Source organism: Gastrolobium bilobum, unplaced genomic scaffold (assembly GCF_033153095.1).
Source record: "Gastrolobium bilobum isolate Gb01-03AN ecotype WA unplaced genomic scaffold, APGP_CSIRO_Gbil_v1 utg49561, whole genome shotgun sequence".
NCBI classification, from domain to species: Eukaryota; Viridiplantae; Streptophyta; class Magnoliopsida; order Fabales; family Fabaceae; genus Gastrolobium; species Gastrolobium bilobum.
The window spans coordinates 183,275-194,618 of NW_026896273.1; the positions used below are offsets into that span (position 1 = coordinate 183,275).

Consider the following 11,344-nt stretch of genomic DNA (forward strand, 5'->3'; position numbering starts at 1 on the left):
ATTTTGAACGCTTAATTGGTCTTGAACACATTAGAGAAATGGTTTGAAAAATTTGTATAAGTTTCATAATTATTTTATTAATTCAAAATTTAAGTATTTGAAATGTATTATATTATCATTTAAATAATTTTAAAAATATGAATTTTGTGAATTATTTATAATTTTATTATTAAATATTTGAAAAATATTACAATATTAGTGAACTGAATGTATTTATTGTTTATGTGATACACTTTTATTGGTTTTGAATATATTTATTATTGTTTATGTTAAGAAAAACTTATTAATAATGTAAGGGTTCGCTTTTTCTACCGTCAATGTATTGAGTCCAAAACGATGTCGCTTTGAGGCAAAAATTAAGGTATTTTTATAATTATAATTTATTTCAGGGTTATAATAATCTTTTTTATTATAATTTTTTAATTTTTTAATTTTTAATCTAAAATGACGTCGTTTTGAGAGTGAAAGTAGATAATTTATCTACGTTTACCGGAGAAACATTAAAGTCGTAATTTAATAACTTAACAAATATATGTTATTTATCAAAGTTTTATTTTCCCCCCTCAAATAAAATAAGACGGTAAATAAAATCCAGGAAGAAATTGTGTATTTATTGGTCTCCACATTCGGATATAAAACCAGTCCCAAATCTGCATAGTGAGAAGCTCTCAGTCACACACACACACACACTCAATTGCCCTTTGCAACTTCTAGAGAAAGAGAGAGAGAGAGAATCAGAATAAGGAAGATGGAGGATACGAAACCCAGCGAAATAAGCAGTTCAAAGATGTTCGGAGGTTACAACAAGAGGTTCAAACATTTCAGCCCTACGCTCGGTTGCTCCATGACCTTCCACATCTATTTCCCTCCTTCTCCTTCTCAATCTCACAAATTCCCTGTGAGTCCCTTGCATTTCTTATGGCAATTCTTATTAGCTTGTTTGGTTATGAATGATTTCAAAGATGTTTTGATTTGGTTATGAATGAATGAATGACAAGGTACTGTACTGGCTTTCTGGTCTCACTTGCACCGATGAGAATTTCATTTTCAAATCGGGTGCTCAACGTGTGGCTTCCAACGAGAGTATTGCCTTAATTGCCCCTGACACTTCTCCAAGTAAGTTTGTTTCAAAAATTCATTTGGGTTGCCCCTTTTTGTCATTCGTCTCTCCCTTTTAAATTATGCATATTAGTACTTTTGAAAGATTAGTAACTTGTTTGTTATTATACACAAAAAAAAAAAATGCAATCCCATATGAGAAATGGATCCTATCACGTGAGTTTTGAGTTTTTCATGTGATCTTGTGAGGTGAAAATTTGTGCCATATCTATTTAGAGAAGGGAATGGACTCTTTCATATGATGGAAGTAATGTGAGATGATCTCAGTCGTGCATAGATAAATCAAAGATTATCTTTTTTCTCAATCTTTATCCTTGTGTGCTCTCCATAGCCGCTGATTTATCTGATGTGAACGGCTGAGATCGTCTCACATGATCTGAATATATGAGAGGATACACTCCCTCAAGAGTGAGATAGATACAAATTTTTTGAAAAATTTGACATGAGAGGATCCGTTCCCTTTGGGGACCAAAAAGGGAAAGGAAAATGTGATGGTGATTCGAAACCGAAGTCGTCTAATCATGTTTGCGTGCTTAAAATAGAAATATTACTGTTTAATGGTATGCTGCTTTGTTTTCTCACTTTTGAACGTAATGATACAGGAGGCTTGAATGTCGAAGGAGAAGCAGACAGCTGGGACTTTGGTGTAGGTAAGCCACTTGAGGCCATTATATTTGGGTTTGAATAGGCAAGAGGATTTGTTGGGCTTGAGACTGAGCCAATTTGAAAGTTGACAGACTCAAGGTTAAGCCAGGTTCATGCCTGGGTTTTGGTCGTGCAAATTGTTTGTCATTTGAGAATGTTAAACGTGAAATGAACATATAAGAATTTCAAAAGTTTAAATTTTCAAAAGTTCCAGCACCTAAATTCTTTACCTAGCATATAAAATCTGAATTCATGCATAAATGTTCAATTAATCAAATATCTAGACCATGGATTTACTATAATGTGCCAATGGATGTTGAAGCTTGTTGTGGCAGTGCACAACTCAGCCCTTAAAATCGTGGTTGTGGTTGTCAAACCCATGAGTCAACTTGTAGAATCATACGAGTTTATGATTCTAGATAGAGAAATCAAGTTGACTCGCTTTATAACTTGTTTCTGGGTGGACTTGTTCAGACAATCTCAAAATCGCTTAGACTTTTGAGTCATTTTCTGCTAATCGTTTGTCAATTCGTCAAGCGTCCATCTGAAAAGTCTTCAAAGCCTCTGCAAAAACCTAGCATGAAAGCCTTAACATTGTCAACCCAGCGAATCCATTGTCAAACAACATCCTTCTTTTATGTTGATGTCCATCTGTGGACCTGGCAACAACCCTGTGAACCCGTTGTGAAGGAGCTTTGTGCAATGCCGCAACCTGAAAAGAGAGAATTGAAGTCCATATCTATTTTTCGAAATCTAGGTCTATTTGTGTTCTGCTTCAATCTCCATTTCTATCCGTTCTTTCAATCTAGCTTCAATGCGCGCTCTGTTTCTGTTCTGCTCTTTCAATTACTAACTTAAGTTCTGTTCTGTGCTTTCAAATATAACCATAAGTAAGCAATTTCCCACTAGTCTGTTATGCTGAGCATTTTTCTGTTGTGTTCTTATATCTGAACAGCAGAAAAATGGGAGTAAGACCTGCAATGCTATATGGAGCTGAATGTTGGCCAGCTCATAGGCAACATGAGCATAAAATGGGAGTAGCAGAGATGAAGATGTTAAGGTGGATGTGTGGTTATACGAGGATGGATAAGATAAGAAATGAAGATATTCGACGAAAGGTAGGAGTACTACCGGTGGCTGAGAAGATTAGAGAACATAGATTGAGGTGGTTTGGACACGTAATGAGAAGGCCCCTGGATGCTCCCGTAAGAACATAAGTTTGTTACCAAGAGCTCAACACAAAAAAAGGTAGAGGTAGACCGAAACTTACTTGGGGGAAGGTAGTAAAACAAGATTTAATGGAGTGGGATATAGATTGGCGGACGGTATGCCTTAGAACGGAATGGAGAAAAGCTACAAGCATGGTGGAGGGTTAGACCCGTTGTTATTCCTATGTTCCAGATGGTCCATTTTTAGTCCTTTTCCCCTTCATTTCCCCCTCTTCTTCTTTTTCCTTTCTTTTTTACTTTTATATATGTATATATATATATATATATATATATATATATATTTACTATTCTATTTATTTATTTTTATTTTTACTTTTATTTTTATTTTTTCAACATTTTTGTATCTTTTATTTGGGTTCATCTACCACCGACCCCAATTAATTTGGGATAAAGGTGTTGTTGATGTTGATGTTCTTATATCTGAAGTTTGAATTTGTTTTCTTTTTCCATTATAGAATGTCCTGAAACTAATGATGAGCACTTCATTATTTTGGTTACTTTATTGTGAAGTGGAATGCTGAATATTTATTATGCACATGGCATAAATTATCTTTGGTTACTACCGTAGTTTCTTCAAATACTATTTTGGTATTAGGTAAATGTAACATCCCCAGCCTCAAATGATACTTAACAGAAACAGCGGAAGACTTAAACTTACGTAAGTACGAGCTAACTTTTTCTTTTACATAATCCTTTTTCACATGACCTAATCACATAGCACACTTTTCCTAGTTCAATTCTTATTCGACGAAGACGAAAATCGGACAGAGTAACCTCTATAAATTGGACAACTGGGGATTTGCAAATCCCACGCTCAAGGTATCCTGATAAACAGTTTATACAGTATATACTTTCAGAAGTACCAAATATCCGTATAGGATCATATACCCATCCATGGGCACATGCATAACTTAGCTCTGTGCCACTACGTCTAACAACATACGTATTTCAGCACATGCACATATCTGAATACACAAATGTACATGCATCGAATATGAACATTATACAACAATACATCTTTTTCAAAAATACGTCTAAAATAAATAGTAGCCTCCAGCCACCCAGAACTCCACATCCTCATACTAGTACCTCTAGCCACGATTAGTGTCCTTCTCCCATGAGGCTCTTCAATTAACTGTGTTCCTGAAATCATATCCCCAAACGGGATTAGAGATGAATCTCTAGTAAACTCCAAGTTTATGGAAAACTCTCCATACCCTGAGCTCACTTCCTGCATGACAGTCAGATACAGAATATACAAAACATCATATAAGCAATTATCATAACTGAACAAAGCATATATACATATCTTATCAAAGACATACGCAGTCATTCCCAAGGGATGACCTCAAGCGGAAATCAACGCACGTAACAAATATCATTTACAAAAATCATCACAATACTCACATCAGAACAAAACGTGTTATATCAGAGACGTACGCAATCGTTCCCAAGGGATGACCCCAAGCGGAAATCAACGTACGTAACAAATATCATAACTAAACAAAACATATACACATATCTTATCAGAGACGTACGCAGTTATTCCCAAGGGATGACCCCAAGCGGAAATCAACGTACGTGTTCCCAAGGGAGTACCCCAAGCGGAAACAAAAACATATCAGATATTTACACAGTCAATCCCTAGGGATGACCCCAACCAAAAACATATCTTCACTGAGCAAAACATATATACAAATCTTATCAGAGGCGTACGCAGTCATTCCCAAGGGAGGACCCCAAGCGGAAATCAACGCACGTGTTCCCAAGGGAGGACCCCTAGCGGAACCAGAACATATCAGAGGCGTACACCGTCAGTCTCAGGGGAACCCAAGAAGACATCAGTGTACCATACAATCAATGGCCAAAGATCAATACAGAAATCATATCAGAACAAGTCATATAACAAATGTGTACACAATCAATCCCAGGGGAGGACCCTAAGTGGGAATCAGTGTACGTGTTCCCAAGGGTGGACCCCAAGCAGAACTCAACAAAACATATCATATTAACACATATCAAAGTAAACACATCAAAACAAAACATATCATATTATCATATAACTCTATATGAATGCATCTATATCATATATCTCATACATATCATACAATCCGACCACAGTCTGTACACTATGGCGGAACACAAAGTAGGAGCGAACCCTATAAACATAGAACTTACCTCTTGGAGCTTTAACAATAGTCTTACTTGTCACACAAGTCACTAATCTTCCTCCAAAAGAATCCAAATGTTCGAAATCCCTAGGCACACCTAGAGAAAATTTCAAAACAAAACTCAATAAAATTATACAATGTTATGTAATTATACAAGACACACACTTTATTGCTTTCACCTTTTCTCACAAAGCTCATGCCAATTATATGTTAACCCACAAGTCAAGACCATAATTCTTAAACTCACATATTAGACCATTTTAGGGTGATTACTAATTCAATAAGCAACCACATGGTTTCATGCTTACATAGGGTCCTAGAATGACATAACCATGCCTCTAAAATACTCATTACAATTTTTAGAACATCCTAATCTACCTAGACCCCATACAGCCAAAGCCACATATAAGGAAGGCAAGACGATCTTCTCTTTGTTTTCACATAATTCGTAACTTAACATACTCTTGACTTGTCTCTTGAGTCATTCAAACACTCACTTTATCAAACATACACTTCCAATATTTTTCTTTAGCCCAAATTAGTACAATCACCACTTTCACACGAGTGCAACCTATAGCTAATGTTTAAAGGTGATCAACAATTCATACAACACAGGGAACGTTAAGCTATTGGCTAAAATTTCTCATATTCTTATAAAACAAAACTTACCCCTCTTTGGTAAAATTTCAAGAATCTTTATCTTGAGCAAATGTTGCTTCCAATGGGTGTTCCTCCACCACAATGTCACAAGGGACAACTCTATAACATGAAACAATACCAAACAACAATTATTTTTCCATCAAAAGTCACTATTCACGTTGTTACTATTCATCCAAAACCTAGCATTCTCATTTCTTCATGAAAACTTGAAAAGAGTTGGATATACTTACCACTAAACACCCAAGAATGGAAAGAGGAACGTTCTTCAAGCTCCCATAAACTCTATACCACTCAAAATACCAAAAATTCAAGAATATTTTCGTAGCTTTGAGGGCAGCGATCTCTTTTTATAATGCTTCCCACACAAAAATAAGGGTTGGGCTGTGTTCCTCTCAAAATTCTAAGAAGATTTGGCTTTGGAACGACTCGATTCCGACAAGTGTAGCTCAAGTTATGATTTTCTCAAGTTTTTCTCTCTTCCTCCAATGGCTTCCACGAAATTGATAAGGAAGATGGCTGATGGGTGTCTTATATTTTTAGTGACCCAATGTACATGTTTTATTCACTTACGCTTATTTAACTAAATTCAATATCTTATTAAATGACTATTTACCCATTTCATCCAAAAGTAACTTTGTGGCGTTCCCAACCAAGGAATAACGTTCCCACCATGGGAACGTCATTCCCGCTTTGAGAACAACTTACTGAACATCGTTCCCACAATGGGAACAGTTTACCGAAAGTCGTTCCCGCTCTGGGAACGACCAAAATTCATCAAATCAAGATCTAATTTCCTTTTTCTGAGCTCATTTACATTCACTTTTATTCCCTAAGGAACAATATGAGCAATTCATAAGTGGGCCTTTGCACCGTTTTTTAACGAATTAACTGTGAATCACTATTGTGCACTGTTTGCACGCAAAATCGCAAAACTTCTAAATTTATCATTTTTGGTCTAAACATGACTTGTTTGGCATATATTGGACTTCCATATACTTATCACATCATTTATTCATTTCTGGACTCTACCGGTTGCTTAAACAACGGTACAAAATACCCGACAAAATCACTATTCATGAGATTTTCGCGAAAAGGGTCAGATTATACCAATTCACATTCTAAACACTTATTTGGCATCCAAATCATCAAATTAAATCTCTATAATAAAGATTTACCGGCGACGGTCATTATAGTAAACTCTTGTGAGTTAACAAGTCAAGTCTACGGACGCATGGCGAGTTTACATAGACTCTCGAATTTGACAACCTTGCTAAAAATTCACCCAATGCAGTTGGACTTGGATGATAAAAGGGAAGGTGCTGATTATATAAAGTTGTTGCAGAGTGCTACTAGAGCATCTTAACATGCATAGAAATTAAAAAATCCAAAATGTAGTCATAGATTTATGAGAATGAGACAAATGAAAAGTTATTTTATCTGCCTCTGAATTTTAGCCTGTTTGTGATATCTCTGCTTTAGCCCCCCTTTTTGATAGGAAAATAATAGCTCATTTTGTTTGGAAGACACTTATGTGTGGAATAATCTTATTAGTTACATTTTCATTTACAGGAGATATCTTAATTGCATATTTACATTCTGGAACAGGTGCAGGATTTTATCTGAACGCTACACAAGAGAAGTGGAAGAATTGGCGCATGTATGACTATGTTGTCAAGGAATTGCCAAAGCTTCTAAGCGATAACTTTCCACAGCTTGAAACATCAAATGCTTCCATATTTGGTCATTCTATGGGCGGGCATGGTGCTCTAACAATCTACCTGAAAAATCAGGATAAATATAAGGTGTTGATGATTATGCAACTGAAAACTTTTTGTTTTGATATGAGGAGTTACTATGAACATCTTGGCAAAGTCCTGAAAATTATGGATAGTTTTACTGTTGAAATAGCTTTTTGATTGTTATTACTTGCCTTCCGTAATATATTTCTCCACTACAAGCTGACTGCATTGGTATTATCATTATTATTATTATTTCTTCTGTATGTGAATATATTGATATTTCATTTCTTGGGATCTCAATTGCATTTGGGCAGTAGGAAAATGTTCCATGATTTATTTTGCTTAAGGGTTAGTGGTTTCGGATATTTGTTTTTAGGATATCTGGTAATTTTGATGAGTATAAATCTTATCTTTTACATTATACTTTTCCTATTTAGTTTTTGGTTAAAATATCTGAGCAATGAGGATGTTCATTAAAGTGTATGTTTCCCATATTAGATTTTTGGTACTAGTGATGAATCTATCTTTTGTTTCTTTTGAAGTTCGGATGGAATTTTCCTTTTCATTTATTTTGGTTATGGAAGTTTGAAGTGGATAGGTAAAGAGTGCTGGGAACTTAATGATTGTTACTTAATCTTTATTAGAACAGCGGCAAATGAATAATACTGACTATATGGCAGTTAGGAAGGCACGAAACTTGGGAGTTTCGGATATAGCTAAATGAACTAATGTATCTTTTTAGATTATGGATAGATATTGAGTTTGTGGGGAGATGAATAAGTGTTTGGATTTTAAAATTTATTTATGTTATAAGCTTATATACACATTCGGGAGGCATACGTGTGAGTTAATGTTCTTTGGAAAGGTATACTATTGAAGTTCGTTGACAGGCTTTTTCCTTTTTTTATGGTTTCTTGGTATAAAGGACCTCCTTGGTAAGTGGTTTTGTAGAGCATAATCAGAAAATTATGTGATTGTAGTAAAAGATAATTTCACGTGTTGTCTCAAAGGTGGGTAAGGACTCTCAGGTTAGATTGTGGGTGGTGGTTTTCCATTTATGGATGTTGCTTCCTATCTCTATCGTCTTTCTTCTCTGCATGAATATTTTGTTCTAAATTTTTACAACACTGAAGGTTAGGACACTTCTTGGAACTTCCATTTCTTTTGGAGATTGTCTAATAGAGAAGCTTCAGAATTGGAATTGAGGGGCAGCACAAGGTTTTCCTATATCAGTAGGTTTGTACCAAAGACAACATGGAGTCCTTATTTTCTTACCTTTGTGTGACTAATTGGGCACATTTAAGAGCCAGTGCCTATATATGCTTCTTACAGATGATAAAATAATCCTGGTTGATGAGTCGAGGAGTCAATTCTATTTGTAAACTGAATAGAAGATTTGGAATTAAGAGGATTTCATTTAAGTAGGAGGAACACAGTATGCGAAATGCAAACTTAACAAGACGTGATTTGTGGATTGCAGAGAACCACAAATTTCCAGTTAAGGTATCTTTGATCCATATCCATTTTACAAAGTGATGGGGATGCAACACATACGATTCAAGTTGGATGGATGATGGATGCTTCAAACATAATTTGTGATTGCAAAGTGCCTTGCAATCTGAAAGGAAAATTCAATCGGATAGTTATAAGCCCAACAGTGCTCTATGCTAGTGAATATTGAGCAGTAAAGTTCCAATAAGAGCAAAAAAAGAAAAAAAGAAAAGGTATAGCGGAGATGAGAAGGTTGGAGTAACACCTGAAACTCATTTTCAGTTTATTGTTCAAAATGCATGTAAGGTGGAATTGTAATCTGCATAGGAATTTTGTATTCATAACAAATTAAGTTTGTTATAAGTTAGAACCAATTATCTCATCCTTTTGGTGACATTTTGAAATTTGCAGAACTCCATTTCCTACAGAACATAAAATGTAACTTGGCATCGTAAGAACTTTATTTATTATTTGGATTCTAACTTATTTTTCTGTTGTATTTCTTTACATGCTTGTTCCAGTCAGCTTCTGCCTTTGCACCAATAGCAAATCCTACAAATTGTCCTTGGGGAGAGAAGGCATTCACAAATTATCTAGGTGGCAATAAATCTGATTGGGAGGTAAGTTATAGGGGAAACTGACATGTTCACTTTACTTAATGAGTCTTGATATTTCATCTTATAATAAGTTGAAAAATGCAGGATTATGACGCCACTTATTTGATAACAAAGTTTCCCAATGTATCTGCCACCATTTTGATTGATCAGGTAAAAGATTGTGTGGTTTTTGTTTATTTCCTTAATAAAAACTTGTGAATTATATCAAGTATGACAAAATTTTAGTTGAATGTATCCTGTAGGGTTTTATTAGATTCTATGCAGTAAAGTTGTGTTTAAGAAATTCAGTTTTAGTAGCATGATGAATAAACATGTACTTATTTTGTTGTTCAATTCTTCCTGGTTTTATCTGCTTCTTACTGTTGCTCTATTTTTCAGGGGGAAGATGACAAATTTTTGAAAGATCAACTGCTGCCTCACAAATTTGAGGAGGCATGCAGGAATGCCAAAGTTCCACTACTGTTACGATTTCAACCTGGTTATGATCACTCTTATAATTTTATTGCCACATTCATAGATGATCACATCCGACATCATGCTCAAGCTCTTAGGCTTAGTTAAATTGTGTGCACTCTGACAACCTAGAACTATTTTGTGAGGCTCTTCTGAACCTACTTATCTGTGCGTGCTTGTTATACTCTTGGGTTATGTTTGACTATGGATTGAAACTTGTCTTCATGCCAGTCAGTTCAAAACTAATACCATGTCTATGGAATGTATAATTATTTTAAGTTATTATAGATTAACATAAAATAGAAAGAGGGCAAGTCTCAAAGAGTGGTAAAACTGTTCGTGATTGAAAGGTCACGGATTTGAATTTTAGAAATAACATATTTACAATTATATAAGAGAAATGCTGTATACAAGGATTGTTTTCATCACACCTTTGTTAGTTCTGATTTAATGGAGAGTGGTTCATAATTAACATAAAACATAATGTTTTATATAATTTATTGTTACTTAGGGATTGGATCATTTGAACCTTTTTTTTAATTTAACAGCTCATCTGAATTGTTGATTTTCGTAATTTGATGGCTGACTTGTTAAAAATTGACGGAAATTGAAGGTTTGGATTAAGTGTTAGATTTTTTAATTTGTCAAATTTTCTTGCTCCTATTATTATTATGATTATTATTATTATTATTATTATGGGGAGAGTTATATTTATAACCTAAAAGATTTATGAGTTTGGTGTTTGTCATTTTAAATGACATAAGTTATGTCGTTTTAGGAGAGTGATAGATACAAAAAAAATAGAAATCATGGGAGAGAGAAAGTGAGTGGTTTTTTTTAATTTAAAATGTAAATAAAAAAAATCATGTTGTGTCTATTTTTCTCTTAAAATGACATAACTTTATGTCAATTAAAATGACATTTTCCCCAAGATTTAAACTTATTAATTACCGTCAGATTATTTGGTTAATCAACGGTCAACAGTCTTCTCATATAACTATGATAGTTTCACTCTCACCCTCACCGTTGCTGTTGCAAACGTTGTTTTTCCCTCTTGCCATTCTCAGCAATTAAAATTGTTTCACGAATTGCAAGTAAATTCAATAACTGTCAAACGTATTGTATATCAAAAGGCTTAAGTTTGTTCACTTTTTTGGCCAATTTTGATTTGAGCCCTAAATTGAAAATAAATATTTGGCTTCATGAAAAACGGAAAAGAT

General features: G+C 34.6%; 1 protein-coding gene across 1 annotated transcript; it reads left to right on the forward strand.

The window, feature by feature from the left end:
* Positions 1-646: 646 nt before the first annotated feature.
* Positions 647-10,475, forward strand: LOC133298571 (S-formylglutathione hydrolase). The gene is made up of 7 exons (XM_061497893.1): positions 647-898; positions 999-1,116; positions 1,722-1,769; positions 7,430-7,626; positions 9,576-9,674; positions 9,756-9,821; positions 10,050-10,475. The coding sequence occupies exons 1-7, from the start codon at positions 749-751 to the stop codon at positions 10,230-10,232; spliced, it is 861 nt and encodes a 286-aa protein (XP_061353877.1). The 5' UTR covers positions 647-748; the 3' UTR covers positions 10,233-10,475.
* Positions 10,476-11,344: the final 869 nt, after the last annotated feature.

Bases quoted from the DNA above. Each gene is read 5' to 3' on its own strand.
- LOC133298571 (XM_061497893.1), top strand. From the start codon at position 749: ATGGAGGATACGAAACCCAGCGAAATAAGCAGTTCAAAGATGTTCGGA. The intron at 1,117-1,721 runs GTAAGTTTGTTT...GTAATGATACAG, and splicing joins TGCCCCTGACACTTCTCCAA to GAGGCTTGAATGTCGAAGGA. The intron at 9,675-9,755 runs GTAAGTTATAGG...TGAAAAATGCAG, and splicing joins GCAATAAATCTGATTGGGAG to GATTATGACGCCACTTATTT.